The 18,622-nt window shown below is 49.6% G+C and overlaps 1 protein-coding gene across 4 annotated transcripts in view; it reads right to left on the bottom strand.

The window, feature by feature from the left end:
• The window catches only part of LOC139413845 (exocyst complex component 6-like), a 132,537-nt gene that overhangs the window by 56,524 nt on the left and 57,391 nt on the right, over positions 1-18,622 (bottom strand). For 2 of the 4 annotated variants that reach the window (XM_071161646.1, XM_071161657.1), the window contains exons 14-17: positions 13,728-13,839; positions 8,811-8,945; positions 3,816-3,995; positions 1,557-1,586 (exon numbers count right to left, since the gene is read on the bottom strand). In XM_071161646.1, coding sequence (XP_071017747.1) covers positions 1,557-1,586; positions 3,816-3,995; positions 8,811-8,945; positions 13,728-13,839 — 457 coding nt within the window. The remainder of the gene's footprint in view (positions 1-1,556; positions 1,587-3,815; positions 3,996-8,810; positions 8,946-13,727; positions 13,840-18,622) is intronic. The other 2 variants (XM_071161665.1, XM_071161674.1) reach the window with 1 other exon arrangement.

Below are 18,622 nucleotides of genomic sequence, written 5' to 3'. Positions count from 1 at the left end.
GGCAGAGTAGGGCAGGGTAGGAGGGCAGAGTAGGGCAGGCTAGGGCAGGGTAGGGGGGGCAGGGTAGGGCAGGGTAGGGCAGGGTAGGAGGGCAGAGTAGGGCAGGCTAGGGCAGGGTAGGGGGGGCAGGGTAGGGCAGGGTAGGGCAGGGTAGGGGGGGCAGAGTAGGGCAGGGTAGGAGGGGCAGAGTAGGGCAGGGTAGGGGGGGCAGAGTAGGGCAGGAAGGGGGCAGAGTAGGGCAGGGTAGCGGGGGCAGAGTAGGGCAGGGTAGGAGGGGCAGAGTAGGGCAGGGTAGGGGGGGGCAGAGTAGGGCAGGGTAGGGGGGGCAGAGTAGGGCAGGAAGGGGGCAGAGTAGGGCAGGGTAGAGGGGGAAATTAGGACAGGGAGGGGGGGGGGGAGTAGGGCAGGAGTGCGGGGCAGAGTAGGACAGGGTGGGGGGCAGAGTAGGGCAGGGGTGCGGGGCAGAGTAGGACAGGGTGGGAGGCAGAGTAGGGCAGGGGTGCGGGGCAGAGTAGGGCAGGGTGGGGGGGCAGAGTAGGGCAGGGTGGGGGGGCAGAGTAGAGCAGGGTAGGGGGGGCAGAGTAGAGCAGGGTAGGGGGGGCAGAGTAGGGCAGGGTAGGAGGGGCAGAGTAGGGCAGGGTAGGGGGGGCAGAGTAGGGCAGGGTAGGAGGGGCAGAGTAGGGCAGGGTAGGAGGGGCAGAGTAGGGCAGGGTAGGAGGGGCAGAGTAGGGCAGGAAGGGGGCAGAGTAGGGCAGGGTAGGAGGGGCAGAGTAGGGCAGGGTAGGAGGGGCAGAGTAGGGCAGGGTAGGAGGGGCAGAGTAGGGCAGGGTAGAGGGGGAAATTAGGACAGGGGGGGGGGGGAGTAGGGCAGGAGTGCGGGGCAGAGTAGGACAGGGTGGGGGGCAGAGTAGGGCAGGGGTGCGGGGCAGAGTAGGACAGGGTGGGGGGGCAGAGTAGGGCAGGAGTGCGGGGCAGAGTAGGACAGGGTGGGGGGCAGAGTAGGGCAGGGTGGGGGGGCAGAGTAGGGCAGGGTGGGGGGGCAGAGTAGGGCAGGGTGGGGGGGCAGAGTTGGACAGGGAGGGGGGGGCAGAGTAGGGCAGAGCAGGGGGGAAATGAGTAGGGGGAGCAGAGTAGGGCAGGGAAGAGTAGGGGGGGGCAGAGTAGAGCAGAGTAGGGGGGGGCAGAGTGGGGGGGCAGAGTAGGGGGGGGCAGAGTGGGGGGGGCAAAGTAGGGGGGGGGCAGATGAGAGCAGAGTAGGGGAGGCAGAGTAGGGGGGGCAGAGTAGGGCAGGAAAGGGGGGGGGGGCAGAGTAGGGCGGGGGCAGAGTAGGGGTGGCAGAGTAGGGCAGGAAGGGGGGGGCAGAGTAGGACGGGGGCAGAGTAGGGGGGGGGGCAGAGTAGAGCAGAGTAGGGGGGGCAGAGTAGAGCAGATTAGGGGGGGGGGCAGAGTAGAGCAGAGTAGGGGGGGCAGAGTAGGGCAGGGAGGGGGGGGCAGAGTAGGGGGGGGGCAGAGTAGGGGGGGGGCAGAGTAGGGGGGGGGGGGGGGGGGGTACTTACCGACATGGCAGCATGGTCATTGCAGTTATTCTGAGCAGAACCAGAACCACCCAAACAAATGAAACATGTCCAGAATAGGAGGGAGAGAAAGGATGGCAACAATAAATGGACAGGAAAAGAAAAACCAGAGACAGACCCAGCATGCTTGGCAGAGGAAGTCAAATCAATAGAGAAATACATTATAGATTTACATCACTGTGGGAGACAGAGGAGACATTCCTTAAGAAAAACATATTAAAAACAGAACGGGAATAAAAAGCTGGAAATGATTGTATTCAAGATAAGGAAGCTGGTGTACAAAGCAACCAGCAACAGGTCTGGTCTGGGGTTTCACCAGCAACAGGTCTGGTCTGGGGTTCCACCAGCAACAGGTCTGGTCTGGGGTTTCACCAGCAACAGGTCTGGTCTGGGGTTTCACCAGCAACAGGTCTGGTCTGGGGTTCCACCAGCAACAGGTCTGGTCTGGGGTTTCACCAGCAACAGGTCTGGTCTGGGGTTTCACCAGCAACAGGTCTGGTCTGGGGTTTCACCAGCAACAGGTCTGGTCTGGGGTTTCACCAGCAACAGGTCTGGTCTGGGGTTTCACCAGCAACAGGTCTGGTCTGGGGTTTCACCAGCAACAGGTCTGGTCTGGGGTTCCACCAGCAACAGGTCTGGTCTGGGGTTCCACCAGCAACAGGTCTGGTCTGGGGTTCAACCAGCAACAGGTCTGGTCTGGGGTTCCACCAGCAACAGGTCTGGTCTTCAACCAGCAACAGGTCTGGTCTGGGGTTCAACCAGCAACAGGTCTGGCCTGGGGTTCCACCAGCAACAGGTCTGGTCTGGGGTTCAACCAGCAACAGGTCTGGTCTGGGGTTCCACCAGCAACAGGTCTGGTCTTCAACCAGCAACAGGTCTGGTCTGGGGTTCAACCAGCAACAGGTCTGGTCTGGGGTTCAACCAGCAACAGGTCTGGTCTGGGGTTCCACCAGCAACAGGTCTGGTCTGGGGTTCCACCAGCAACAGGTCTGGTCTGGGGTTCCACCAGCAACAGGTCTGGTCTGGGGTTTCACCAGCAACAGGTCTGGTCTGGGGTTCCACCAGCAACAGGTCTGGTCTGGGGTTCAACCAGCAACAGGTCTGGTCTGGGTTTTTTACCAGCAACAGGTCTGGTCTGGGGTTCAACCAGCAACAGGTCTGGTCTGGGGTTCCACCAGCAACAAGAGCACAGCGTATGTCCTCTGTCTCTAGCTACCTCCCGACCAACTGGGATTGGCTCTTTGGTCTGTTTCATTGCAGTTGTTCTCCCCCAGAAATTACAATCTCATTTTGTTATGTCGTTTTGCTCTAACGATTCATATTATCCCCAGTCACTCTTCAGTCTAACATTATGCCAAGTCATTATCAAAACCTAGAATGATCTTGTTCCCTTGAGCTTTTCTGTGGAACTAAAAGAGAATGAAAATGGCCCCGAAGATAAGCAGTACACAACTCCAACACTGAATACACATTACTGTAGTACACAACTCCAACACTGAATACACATTACTGTAGTACACAACTCCAACACTGAATACACAGTACATAACACTGAATACACATTACTGTAGTACACAACTCCAACATTGAATACACAGTACTGCAGTACACAACTCCAACACTGAATACACAGTACATAACACTGAATACACATTACTGTAGTACACAACTCCAACATTGAATACACAGTACTGCAGTACACAACTCCAACACTGAATACACATTACTGTAGTACACAACTCCAACACTGAATACACATTACTGTAGTACACAACTCCAACACTGAATACACAGTACATAACACTGAATACACATTACTGCAGTACACAACTCCAACACTGAATACACATTACTGTAGTACACAACTCCAACACTGAATACACATTACTGTAGTACACAACTCCAACACTGAATACACATTACTGTAGTACACAACTCCAACACTGAATACACAGTACTGCAGTACAGGATTGTGTGGGTATCATCAACAGCGTCACTCAACCCAATGAGAAGCACAGTAGATACACATTACTGCAGTACAGGACTGTGTGGGTATCATCAACAGCGTCACTCAACCCAATGAGAAGCACAGTAGATACAAGTCGCCACCGTGACGTAACACTGATACAAGAACAACACTTCAACAAACACACTACCACAATAACTCACAACAAAACTCCATCTCCCAGAGTTCCCCTGCCTGCGGGGGGGGGGGGGGGGGGGGGGGAGTGGCTAACTCACCGGCAGGTGTGTGAAGACCTGGAAGGTGCTGCGGAGGAAGTTGATGAGGTCCATGAGGTATCCACTGGCCTGGCCGTCCGACTCCGGCATGCCCCAATCATAGTCTGCCAGCTGGATGAACTCATCTATCTTCTGGTTCAGTTTGGTGTAGATCTCTCCTTCCGCTGCATGGCGTGCATCCTGGATACACCAGACAGGGAACACCAGCACGTCAGTACTACGGAGGTTACACCAGACAGGGAACACCAGCACGTCAGTACTACGGAGGTTACACCAGACAGGGAACACCAGCACGTCAGTACTACGGAGGTTACACCAGACAGGGAACACCAGCACGTCAGTACTACGGAGGTTACTACAGACAGGGAACACCAGCACGTCAGTACTACGGAGGTTACACCAGACAGGGAACACCAGCACGTCAGTACTACGGAGGTTACTACAGACAGGGAACACCAGCACGTCAGTACTACGGAGGTTACTACAGACAGGGAACACCAGCACGTCAGGACTACGGAGGTTACACCAGACAGGGAACACCAGCACGTCAGTACTACGGAGGTTACTACAGACAGGGAACACCAGCACGTCAGTACTACGGAGGTTACTACAGACAGGGAACACCAGCACGTCAGTACTACGGAGGTTACTACAGACAGGGAACACCAGCACGTCAGGACTACGGAGGTTACTACAGACAGGGAACACCAGCACGTCAGGACTACGGAGGTTACACCAGACAGGGAACACCAGCACGTCAGGACTACGGAGGTTACACCAGACAGGGAACACCAGCACGTCAGGACTACGGAGGTTACTACAGACAGGGAACACCAGCACGTCAGTACTACGGAGGTTACACCAGACAGGGAACACCAGCACGTCAGGACTACGGAGGTTACACCAGACAGGGAACACCAGCACGTCAGGACTACGGAGGTTACTACAGACAGGGAACACCAGCACGTCAGTACTACGGAGGTTACACCAGACAGGGAACACCAGCACGTCAGTACTACGGAGGTTACACCAGACAGGGAACACCAGCACGTCAGTACTACGGAGGTTACTACAGACAGGGAACACCAGCACGTCAGGACTACGGAGGTTACTACAGACAGGGAACACCAGCACGTCAGTACTACGGAGGTTACACCAGACAGGGAACACCAGCACGTCAGGACTACGGAGGTTACTACAGACAGGGAACACCAGCACGTCAGGACTACGGAGGTTACTACAGACAGGGAACACCAGCACGTCAGTACTACGGAGGTTACACCAGACAGGGAACACCAGCACGTCAGTACTACGGAGGTTACTACAGACAGGGAACACCAGCACGTCAGGACTACGGAGGTTACTACAGACAGGGAACACCAGCACGTCAGGACTACGGAGGTTACACCAGACAGGGAACACCAGCACGTCAGTACTACGGAGGTTACACCAGACAGGGAACACCAGCACGTCAGGACTACGGAGGTTACTACAGACAGGGAACACCAGCACGTCAGGACTACGGAGGTTACACCAGACAGGGAACACCAGCACGTCAGTACTACGGAGGTTACACCAGACAGGGAACACCAGCACGTCAGTACTACGGAGGTTACTACAGACAGGGAACACCAGCACGTCAGTACTACGGAGGTTACACCAGACAGGGAACACCAGCACGTCAGTACTACGGAGGTTACACCAGACAGGGAACACCAGCACGTCAGTACTACGGAGGTTACACCAGACAGGGAACACCAGCACGTCAGTACTACGGAGGTTACACCAGACAGGGAACACCAGCACGTCAGTACTACGGAGGTTACACCAGACAGGGAACACCAGCACGTCAGTACTACGGAGGTTACACCAGACAGGGAACACCAGCACGTCAGGACTACGGAGGTTACACCAGACAGGGAACACCAGCACGTCAGGACTACGGAGGTTACTACAGACAGGGAACACCAGCACGTCAGTACTACGGAGGTTACACCAGACAGGGAACACCAGCACGTCAGTACTACGGAGGTTACTACAGACAGGGAACACCAGCACGTCAGGACTACGGAGGTTACTACAGACAGGGAACACCAGCACGTCAGGACTACGGAGGTTACACCAGACAGGGAACACCAGCACGTCAGGACTACGGAGGTTACACCAGACAGGGAACACCAGCACGTCAGTACTACAGAGGTTACTACAGACAGGGAACACCAGCACGTCAGTACTACGGAGGTTACACCAGACAGGGAACACCAGCACGTCAGTACTACGGAGGTTACACCAGACAGGGAACACCAGCACGTCAGTACTACGGAGGTTACTACAGACAGGGAACACCAGCACGTCAGGACTACGGAGGTTACTACAGACAGGGAACACCAGCACGTCAGTACTACGGAGGTTACACCAGACAGGGAACACCAGCACGTCAGTACTACGGAGGATACACCAGACAGGGAACACCAGCACGTCAGTACTACGGAGGTTACTACAGACAGGGAACACCAGCACGCCAGTACTACGGAGGTTACTACAGACAGGGAACACCAGCACGCCAGTACTACGGAGGTTACACCAGACAGGGAACACCAGCACGTCAGTACTACGGAGGATACACCAGACAGGGAACACCAGCACGTCAGTACTACGGAGGTTACTACAGACAGGGAACACCAGCACGCCAGTACTACGGAGGTTACTACAGACAGGGAACACCAGCACGTCAGTACTACGGAGGTTACTACAGACAGAATGAGCTGAACGTCAGTACTACGGAGGTTACTACAGACAGGGAACACCAGCACGTCAGTACTACGGAGGTTACACCAGACAGGGAACACCAGCACGTCAGGACTACGGAGGTTACTATAGACAGGGAACACCAGCACGTCAGTACTACGGAGGTTACTACAGACAGAATGAGCTGAACGCCAGTACTACGGAGGTTACTACAGACAGGGAACACCAGCACGTCAGTACTACGGAGGTTACTACAGACAGGGAACACCAGCACGTCAGTACTACGGAGGTTACTACAGACAGAATGAGCTGAACGCCAGTACTACGGAGGTTACTACAGACAGAATGAGCTGAACGTCAGTACTACGGAGGTTACTACAGACAGAATGAGCTGAACGCCAGTACTACGGAGGTTACTACAGACAGAATGAGCTGAACGTCAGGTAAGACTACGGAGGTTACGACTGACAGAATGAGCTGAACGCCAGTACTACGGAGGTTACTACAGACAGAATGAGCTGAACGTCAGTACTAAGGAGGTTACTACTGACAGAATGAGCTGAACGTCAGTACTACGGAGGTTACTACAGACAGAATGAGCTGAACGCCAGTACTACGGAGGTTACTACAGACAGAATGAGCTGAACGTCAGTACTAAGGAGGTTACTACTGACAGAATGATCTGAACGCCAGGTAAGACTACGGAGGTTACGACTGACAGAATGAGCTGAACGCCAGTACTACGGAGGTTACTACAGACAGAATGAGCTGAACGTCAGTACTAAGGAGGTTACTACTGACAGAATAAGCTGAACGCCAGGTAAGACTACGGAGGTTACTACAGACAGAATGAGCTGAACGCCAGGTAAGACTACGGAGGTTACTACTGACAGAATGAGCTGAACGTCAGTACTACGGAGGTTACTACAGACAGAATGAGCTGAACGCCAGTACTACGGAGGTTACTACAGACAGAATGAGCTGAACGCCAGTACTACGGAGGTTACTACAGACAGAATGAGCTGAACGCCAGGTAAGACTACGGAGGTTACTACAGACAGAATGAGCTGAACGCCAGGTAAGACTACGGAGGTTACTACAGACAGAATGAGCTGAACGCCAGGTAAGACTACGGAGGTTACTACTGACAGAATGAGCTGAACGTCAGTACTAAGGAGGTTACTACTGACAGAATGAGCTGAACGCCAGGTAAGACTACGGAGGTTACTACAGACAGAATGAGCTGAACGTCAGTACTAAGGAGGTTACTACTGACAGAATGAGCAGAACGCCAGGTAAGACTACGGAGGTTACGACTGACAGAATGAGCTGAACGCCAGGTAAGACTACGGAGGTTACTACAGACAGAATGAGCTGAACGCCAGGTAAGACTACGGAGGTTACTACTGACAGAATGAGCTGAACGCCAGGTAAGACTACGGAGGTTACTACTGACAGAATGAGCTGAACGCCAGGTAAGACTACGGAGGTTACTACTGACAGAATGAGCTGAACGCCAGGTAAGACTACGGAGGTTACTACTGACAGAATGAGCTGAACGCCAGGTAAGACTACGGAGGTTACTACTGACAGAATGAGCTGAACGTCAGTACTAAGGAGGTTACTACTGACAGAATGAGCTGAACGCCAGGTAAGACTACGGAGGTTACTACAGACAGAATGAGCTGAACGTCAGTACTAAGGAGGTTACTACTGACAGAATGAGCAGAACGCCAGGTAAGACTACGGAGGTTACGACTGACAGAATGAGCTGAACGCCAGGTAAGACTACGGAGGTTACTACAGACAGAATGAGCTGAACGCCAGGTAAGACTACGGAGGTTACTACTGACAGAATGAGCTGAACGCCAGGTAAGACTACGGAGGTTACTACTGACAGAATGAGCTGAACGCCAGGTAAGACTACGGAGGTTACTACTGACAGAATGAGCTGAACGCCAGGTAAGACTACGGAGGTTACTACTGACAGAATGAGCTGAACGCCAGGTAAGACTACGGAGGTTACTACTGACAGAATGAGCTGAACGCCAGGTCAGTACACGTTGATGAACTACGCTGAAGTACTGGAAGCTCTGTAAAGTTTATGACAATTCCCTTATTCCAGCGGCAACACAAGAGAAGAGACTATGACTAATGAATATACCTTAAAAGTTTTGGTTGGTTTAATAGTTATATCAAGTTAGTGAAGTAGAAACACTGATGGAGAATTCAGATTTCCTACAGTACCTTAAAGGTGGAAAGTCCGTAGAGCCGCGTGGTGTGCACGGTCTCAGGTGAGACGTTGGTGATGTTGGTGATGAAGTCCTCCAGGTATTTACAGGCCTGCTCCAGGTGGGTTGTGTTAATGATGATCTGAACCAACTGTAACACAAAGAGAGATGTAAATGGGACCAAGTGGGTCAACTGGAAAATATATCAACAACCTTACACTTTTCTTAAATTATTCCTTTTCAAATAAGATAAAATAGAAAACTAAATTTTTTGGTCACCACACCTTGCAGAACCAGTTTTTTTAATTATTTTTTATAGTAAACTTAGGTTTACAATTATTATCACCCCTGAGCTAGTAGTTGGTGGCCTTAGGCCAAGATAACTGACAACAAGCTTCCTTTAGCCATCAATGAGTTCCACCATTCGTCCCTCAGCAACAAACTGCTCTAATTCTCAATGTTTCAGGTGGTGCTCTAATTCTCAATGTTTCAGGTGGTGCCCTCCACCAACTGCTCTAATTCTCAATGTTTCAGGTGGTGCCCTCCACCAACTGCTCTAATTCTCAATGTTTCAGGTGGTGCCCCCCACCAAATGCTCTAATTCTTCAATGTTTCAGGTGGTGCCCTCCACCAACTGCTCTAATTCTTCAATGTTTCAGGTGGTGCCCTCCACCAACTGCTCTAATTCTCAATGTTTCGGGTGGTGCTCTAATTCTCAATGTCTCAGGTGGTGCCCTCCACCAACTGCCCTAATTCTCAATGTTTCAGGTGGTGCCCTCCACCAACTGCTCTAATTCTCAATGCTTCAGGTGGTGCCCTCCACCAACTGCTCTAATTCTTCAATGTTTCAGGTGGTGCCCTCCACCAACTGCTCTAATTCTCAATGTTTCAGGTGGTGCCCTCCACCAACTGCTCTAATTCTCAATGTTTCAGGTGGTGCCCTCCACCAACTGCTCTAATTCTCAATGTTTCAGGTGGTGCCCTCCACCAACTGCTCTAATTCTCAATGTTTCAGGTGGTGCCCCCCACCAACTGCTCTAATTCTTCAATGTTTCAGGTGGTGCCCTCCACCAACTGCTCTAATTCTTCAATGTTTCAGGTGGTGCCCTCCACCAACTGCTCTAATTCTCAATGTTTCAGGTGGTGCCCTCCACCAACTGCTCTAATTCTCAATGTTTCAGGTGGTGCCCCCCACAAACTGCTCTAATTCTTCAATGTTTCAGGTGGTGCCCCCCACCAACTGCTCTAATTCTTCAATGTTTCAGGTGGTGCCCCCCACCAACTGCTCTAATTCTCAATGTTTCAGGTGGTGCCCTCCACCAACTGCTCTAATTCTCAATGTTTCAGGTGGTGCCCCCCACCAACTGCTCTAACTCTTCAATGTTTCAGGTGGTGCTCCCCACCAACTGCTCTAATTCTCAATGTTTCAGGTGGTGCCCTCCACCAACTGCTCTAATTCTCAATGTTTCAGGTGGTGCCCCCCACCAACTGCTCTAATTCTTCAATGTTTCAGGTGGTGCCCCCCACCAACTGCTCTAATTCTTCAATGTTTCAGGTGGTGCCCTCCACCAACTGCTCTAATTCTCAATGTTTCAGGTGGTGCCCTACACCAACTGCTCTAATTCTCAATGTTTCAGGTGGTGCCCCACACCAACTGCTCTAATTCTTCAATGTTTCAGGTGGTGCCCCCCACCAACTGCTCTAATTCTTCAATGTTTCAGGTGGTGCCCCCCACCAACTGCTCTAATTCTTCAATGTTTCAGGTGGTGCCCCCCACCAACTGCTCTAATTCTTCAATGTTTCAGGTGGTGCCCTCCACCAACTGCTCTAATTCTTCAATATTTCAGGTGGTGCCCTCCACCAACTGCTCTAATTCTTCAATGTTTCAGGTGGTGCCCTCCACCAACTGCTCTAATTCTTCAATATTTCAGGTGGTGCCCTCCACCAACTGCTCTAATTCTCAATGTTTCAGGTGGTGCCCCCACCAACTGCTCTAATTCTTCAATGTTTCAGGTGGTGCCCTCCACCAACTGCTCTAATTCTTCAATATTTCAGGTGGTGCCCTCCACCAACTGCTCTAATTCTCAATGTTTCAGGTGGTGCCCCCCACCAACTGCTCTAATTCTCAATGTTTCAGGTGGTGCCCCCCACCAACTGCTGTTGTCAGATCTCGCCATAGGTTTTGGATGCGATTCAGATCTGGACTCTTCTCTGGCCACTCCAGAGCAGTCCAGCATTTCTTCTTAACCATTCCTGGGTGGTAGAGTGGCCAGACGAAAACTACTCCTCAGTAAAAAGATTCTATGGTCTGATGCCAAGTCTAGAGGAAACCTGGCACCATACCTACGGTGAAGAATGCTGGTGGCAGCATTATGCCGTGTGGATGTTTTTCAGGGGCAGGGACTGGGAGACTAGTCAGGATCGAGGGAAAGATGAACGGAGAACAGAGAGATCCTTGATGAAAACCTGCCCCAGTGCACTCAGGACCTCCGACTGGGCAGAAGGTTCACCCTCCAATGGGACAACGACCCTAAGCACACAGCCAAGACAACACAGGAGTGGAAGACAAGTCTCCGAATGTCCTTGAGTGGCCCAGCCAGAGCCTGGATTTGAACCCCATCAAAAAGCTTGAATTCGTGCCACAAACAGACAAATAACGGTGCAGTATAAAAGTGGTGTGCAGAACGGGATCTCGGAAAGCATAACATATCGGTTCTTTTCACGGATGGGCTTTGCAGCAGGCGACCACACGGGGTTCCTATCAGCTAAAAACAAGAAAGAGCGACTCCAATGGAAACGTTCCTGTTGAGTCATGGAAGTGTCAGGATTAGTCCCAGGGATAGAGGGGAGGAGAGGGGTAAGACGCATTCTGCCTGGCGTCAACGGTACGCAGCGATCCGAAATCCAAGAAGAATTCAAGCTTTTCTGGTGGGTCCAACCCTGTACTAGATAGGCCGCCCCCAGGTGGTAAGGGTAGGTAACAACACATCCGCCACACTAATCCTCAACACAGGGCCCCTCAGGAGTGTGTGCTCAGCCCCCTCCTGTACTCCCTGTTCACTCATTACTGCACGGCCCGGCACGACTCCAACACCATCATTAAGTTTGCCGATGACACAACAGTGGTAGGCCAGATCACCGACAACGACGAGACAGCCTATAGGGAGGTCAGAGACCTGGCCGTGTGGTGGATAAATAACAACCTATCCCTCAACGTGATCAAGACAAAGGAGATGATTGTGGACTACAGGAAAAGGAGGACCAAGCACTCCCCCATTCTCATTGACGGGCTGTAGTGAAGCTTCAAGTTCCTCGGTGTCCACATCACTAACAATCTAACCATCTAACATCTAACATGGTCTAAGCACACCAAAACAGTCATGAAGAGGGCACGACAACACCTTCCCCCCCTCAGGAGACTGAAAAGATTTGGCATGGGTCCTCAGATCCTCAAAAGGTTCTACAGCTGCACCATTGAGAGCATGGTTGCATCACTGCCTGGTACAGCAACTGCTCAGCCTCCGACCACAAGGCACTACAGAGGGTAGTGGGTACAGTCCAGTACATCACTGTGGCCAAGCTTCCTGCCATCTAGGACCTCTATACCAGGGGCGGTGTTAGAGGAAGGCCTTAAAAATTGTCAAAGACTCCAGCCACCCTAGTCATAGACTGTTCTCTCTGCTACCGCACAGCAAGCGGTACGGGAGCGCCCAGTCTAGGTCCAAGAGGCTTCTAAACAGATTCTTCCCCCAAGCCATAAGACTCCTGAACAGCTAATCAAATGGCTAACAAGACTATCTGCATTGCCGCCCATCCGCCCCCCCTCTTCTACACTGTTGGTACCCTCTGTAATTATCTATGTATAGTCACTTTAATAACTCTACTTACATGTACATATTAGCTCAACACATGTGCCCCCGCACTTTGACTCTGTACTGGTACCCCCCTGTATATAGTCTCGCTACTGTTATTTTACTGCTGCTCTTTAATTACTTGTTGCTTTTATTTCTTATTCATATTTTTTAAACTGCATTGTTGGTTAGGGGCTTCTAAATAATCATGTCAGTGTAAGGTTGTATTCGGCGCATGTGACTAATACAATTTGAGTCAGTTCATCAAATTTCTGCCCTGTTAGAACTGCCCCAGTCAACTGTAAGTGCTGTTATAGTGAAGTGGACATGTCTAGGAACAACAACGGCTCAGCCACGAAGTGGTAGGTACACAAGCTCACAGAACTGTCGAGTTTTGAAGCGCGTAGAGCATAAAAAAAAATATTGGTTACAACACTCACTACTGAGTTCCAAACTGCCTCTGGAAGCAACGTCAGCACAAGAACTGTTCGACTGAAGTGGTTTAAAGATGGACTCTGGAGCAGTGGAAACGCTTTCTTTGGCGTGATGAATCACGCTTCACCATCTGGCAGTCCCGACGGACGAATCTGGGTTTGGTGGATGCCAGGAGAACTCTACCTACTTGAATGCATAATGCCAACTGTAAAGTTTGGTGGAGGAATAATGGTCTGGGGCTGTTTTTCATGATTCGAGCCCCTTAGTTCCAGTGAAGGGAAATCTTAACGGTAAAGCAATGACATTCTAGATGATTCTGTGCTTCCAGCTTTCCGGCAACAGTTTGAGGAAGGCCCTTTCCTGTTTCAGCAGGAAGACCCCCGTGCACAAAGCGAGGTCCATAGAGAAATGGTATGTCGAGATCGGTGTGGAAGAACTTGACTGGCCGGCACAGAGCCCTGACTTCAACCAAAATCAAACACCTTTGGGATGAATTGGAATGAAAGCAAGTTCCCGTAGCAATGTTCCAACATCTAGTAGAAAGCCTTCTCAGTAGAGTGGTGGGGGGGGGGCATGATTTTGGAATGAGATGTTGGACAAGCAGGTGTCCACATACTTTTGGTCATGTAGGGAATAATGTACTGTACCTCAGTTAGTCCTATATGGGGTTTCTTGATGAGGTTCTGTAGACAGCCACTCAGTGTCCTCGTCAACAGCAGGTTGGTGGATTTACGGAGCATGTCATCGATCTCTGTCCAGCTGGAAACACAACCAAAACAAAACGACAAGAGAAGTGATGTTTCACAAAAGTTCTCAACTTTTCTATTCTCGATAGTTTGTACAGATTGTTAATTAAAAGATAACATGTTTCGATTAACAGTATTATAATTATTGATCGATTGACTATGACTTTTCAGATCACCCAGCAGTGCTATTTGCGGAGTTCACGCCATTCCTGAACCTGCGACCAAAAAACAAGCTACATATGGACAGTATGTAGACCACAACAAATAATCAAATGATTCTGTCTCTTCAGAGCAGAGCTGGGATTGTTGTATTTACTATGTGTATATATATATATATATATATATATATATATATATATATATATATATATATACATTCTATTTTTTGCAAGAATTTTGAACAATTTAAATAAAAATTCAAAGTTTTGTGTTTTGTGTATCAATTCATAAACCATGTGTCATGGAATCAGTACATTGAAAATCTCTTCCGAACTATTTAGGAATCTATATGGCACAGCTGTACATTTCTTGGTCCTTAAATGAAAGCATTATACTTTATTCATCACAATTTCCTTAAACCAATGCCGGTCTTTAATGCAGGTCTTTAATGCCGGTCTTTAATGCAGGTCTTTAATGCCGGTCTTTAATGCCGGTCTTTAATGCCGGTCTTTAATGCAGGTCTTTAATGCCAGTCTTTAATGCAGGTCTTTAATGCCGGTCTTTAATGCAGGTCTTTAATGCAGGTCTTTAATGCAGGTCTTTAATGCAGGTCTTTAATGCAGGTCTTTAATGCAGGTCTTCAATGCAGGTCTTCAATGCAGGTCTTCAATGCCGGTCTTTAATGCAGGTCTTTAATGCCGGTCTTTAATGCAGGTCTTTAATGCCGGTCTTTAATGCAGGTCTTCAATGCCGGTCTTTAATGCAGGTCTTTAATGCCGGTCTTTAATGCAGGTCTTTAATGCCGGTCTTTAATGCAGGTCTTTAATGCAGGTCTTTAATGCAGGTCTTTAATGCAGGTCTTTAATGCAGGTCCGGCCGACAAATTCCCTACTTCCTGTGGTGTTAAAGGAAAACGTGAATCTGTATACAGTGGCCTTTGTTTTGAAAGCCCGTATTTCTAGCCCATTGATGTTATTGTTGGATCTGATTTAATAGGTAACATTTTGATGGCCATAACAAATAGATATGCCGAAAGTGGACAACCTTGTTTTACTCCTCGAAAGTTTAATACTTTCTGAGAAGTGGTCATTATTTACTAGTTTACACTTACTATAGGTAGGTTACTATACCTTTAACCTATTGTATAAGAGATTCTCCTCAATTAAAATAGTCCAGGCATTTATATATAAACTCCAATTGTACTTTATCAAAAAACATTTCAAAGTTATGAAAACCAGACCTGGTTTCTCCCGATATTTCATAGTGTTCTATTGTTTCCAGTACTTGTCTTATATGATCTCCAATGTATCGTCCATGTAAAAATCTATCTGATTAGGATGAATAATATCCGACAATACCTTATTAATTCTATGTATCATGCTAGACTTTTTTGCATCACAACACTGAAGTGTAAGAGGTCTCCAATTGTTTTTAATGAACTGGATCTTTATATTTACCACCTGGGTCCTGTTTCAGTAATAATGAAATCAGACCTTGTCGAGTGTCTGATAATCTACCATTTTTAAAGAAGTGGCTAAAACACGCTAATAACAGTCCTCTGACTACATCAATAAACCTCAACTGGAATGCCCCGTTGGAAAAAGCAGTTATAAATTATTCTGTCCTGGTTAAAAACAACTTATCATACAATAGGCGTTGATTAAATGTCCAATATCCTCGCCCACATGGAAATTCTGTAAGAGTAATGTATATGCCAAATATTTAATGGCACGACCGCATTCTGTCACATATCAACACTTTAAACTTTTGGTGCCAATGAGAATGACATAAGAAAGTAGTCAAGACGACTTGCTTGATTTGAGCCGTTTGTGTTAGCAGAGTCCTACAGCTGTGTGTTGGTTCTGCAGATAAGAGCTGTGGCTGTGTACATTGTGAGGGATGCATCTTTCTGTAATTCCGATCCAATTGTTTGGGACTACCCAAGAGTAAACGTCAGGTTTAAAGAGACAAGCGAGAGAGGGGGGGGGGTCCTGGCGAGATTAAAGCAAAGGGGAAACCACCTCCTCCCTCCATTCTATTGATCAATGTACAGTCACTTGATAATAAGAGGGAAGACAGCCGATCGGGGATTTGCTACCAAAGGGACTTTCATAAACTGTAATACGCTCTGCTTTTCTAAAACATGGCTATTGGACAAGATACTCCCGATGCCTATCCAACTCAACGGATTTTCCATCTAATTATTCAGCCATCTTGGAATAGGGAGTTTTTAGCTGTTATCGTGACTGTGGTGTACTTTCCACCTCAGGACAAGAAAAAAAAGCTGGCACTCAAAAGAACTGTACAAGGCTATAAACAAGCAGGAAAACATACATCCGGAGGCTGCTTTCTTGTGGCCGGCGAATTTAATTCTGCATCATTAAGACACGTGATACCCAACTTCCATCAATACGACTCCTTTGCCACTAGGGGCGATAAAGTCCCAGACCACTATTACTCTAAACACATAGCAAGCATACAAGGCCCTTGCTCGTCCTCCATTAGGCAAATCAGATCATGACTCCGTATTCCTGCACCCTGGTTACAAGCAGAAGCTCAAAACCTGTGACTCGCTCTGTTGATAAATGGTAATGAGGATCAGAGATTATGCTACAGGACTGCTTTTCTAGCGCTGACTGAAACATGTTCCAGGACTCCGGCGATAACGTCAACGAGCTAACCACCTCCGTCACTGACTTCATTAGGGACTGCATCGGCAACGTTGTCCCCCACAGTGAAGGTTCGCTGCTTCCCCATTCAAAAGCCCTGGATAAACACTGAGCTATATAGGACATGGATACCGCAAAACAGAGGCTATCGCAGACAACCGAGGCTATAGCTGAGGACAGGAACATGTACAAGAAGTCCCGCGATGACTTCTGCAGAGTCAATCAAAAAGGACACTATAGGAATAAGGTGGGATCATATTACACAGGCTTCGATGACCGCTGCATGTGCCAGGGGCTACAGTCCATTACGGGTTACAATGGAGACCCAGCCGTGATCTGCCCAACGATGCCTCTCTACCAGACGAAGTCAACGGAGACCCAGCCGTGATCTGCCCAACGATGCCTCTCTACCAGACGAAGTCAATGGAGACCCAGCCTTGATCTGCCCAACGATGCCTCTCTACCAGACGAAGTCAATGGAGACCCAGCCGTGATCTGCCCAACGATGCCTCTCTACCAGACGAAGTCAATGGAGACCCAGCCGTGATCTGCCCAACAAACCAGGCTCTGACTCCCGGTCATTAAACCCTGTACTAGGGACCCTAGTGAGGGACCAGCCAGGCTCTGACTCCCAGTTATTAAACCCTGTACTAGGGACCCTAGAGAGGGAACAGCCAGGCTCTGACTCCCAGTTATTAACCCCTGTACTAGGGACCCTAGTGAGGGAACAGCCAGGCTCTGACTCCCAGTTATTAACCCCTGTACGAGGGACCCTAGTGAGGGAACAGACTCCCAGTTATTAAACCCTGTACTAGGGACCCTAGAGAGGGAACAGACTCCCAGTTATTAAACCCTGTACTAGGGACCCTAGAGAGGGAACAGACTCCTAGTTATTAAACCCTGTACTAGGGACCCTAGAGAGGGAACAGACTCCCAGTTATTAACCCCTGTACTAAGGACCCTAGAGAGGGAACAGACTCCCAGTTATTAAACCCTGTACTAGGGACCCTAGAGAGGGACCAGCCAGGCTCTGACTCCCAGTTATTAAACCCTGTACTAGGGACCCTAGTGAGGGAACAGACTCCCAGTTATTAAACCCTGTACTAGGGACCCTAGAGAGGTAACAGACTCCCAGTTATTAAACCCTGTACTAGGGACCCTAGTGAGGGACCAGCCAGGCTCTGACTCCCAGTTATTAACCCCTGTACTAGGGACCCTAGTGAGGGACCAGCCAGGCTCTGACTCCCAGTTATTAACCCCTGTACTAGGGACCCTAGTGAGGGACCAGCCAGGCTCTGACTCCCAGTTATTAACCACTGTACTAGGGACCCTAGCGAGGGAACAGACTCCCAGTTATTAACCCCTGTACTAGGGACCCTAGTGAGGGAACAGACTCCCAGTTATTAACCCTGTACTAGGGACCCTAGTGAGGGACCAGTCAGGCTCCAGTTATTAACCACTGTACTAGGGACCCTAGCGAGGGAACAGACTCCCAGTTATTAACCCCTGTACTAGGGACCCTAGTGAGGGAACAGACTCCCAGTTATTAACCCTGTACTAGGGACCCTAGTGAGGGACCAGTCAGGCTCCAGTTATTAACCCTGTACTAGGGACCCTAGTGAGGGAACAGACTCCCAGTTATTAACCCCTGTACTAGGGATCCTAGTGAGGGACCAGCCAGGCTCTGACTCCCAGTCATTAAACCCTGTACTAGGGACCCTAGTGAGGGAACAGACTCCCAGTTATTAACCCTGTACTAGGGACCCTAGTGAGGGAACAGACTCCCAGTTATTAACCCCTGTACTAGGGACCCTAGAGTGGGAACAGACTCCCAGTTATTAACCCCTGTACTAGGGACCCTAGTGAGGGAACAGACTCCCAGTTATTAACCCCTGTACTAGGGACCCTAGTGAGGGAACAGCCAGGCTCTGACTCCCAGTTATTAAACCCTGTACTAGGGATCCTAGA

The sequence above is a fragment of the Oncorhynchus clarkii genome, chromosome 1, assembly GCF_045791955.1.
Source record: "Oncorhynchus clarkii lewisi isolate Uvic-CL-2024 chromosome 1, UVic_Ocla_1.0, whole genome shotgun sequence".
In the NCBI taxonomy this organism is placed as follows: Eukaryota; Metazoa; Chordata; class Actinopteri; order Salmoniformes; family Salmonidae; genus Oncorhynchus; species Oncorhynchus clarkii.
The sequence above is the reverse complement of the archived record's forward strand: the minus strand, read 5'-3'. Positions and strand labels throughout refer to the sequence as shown.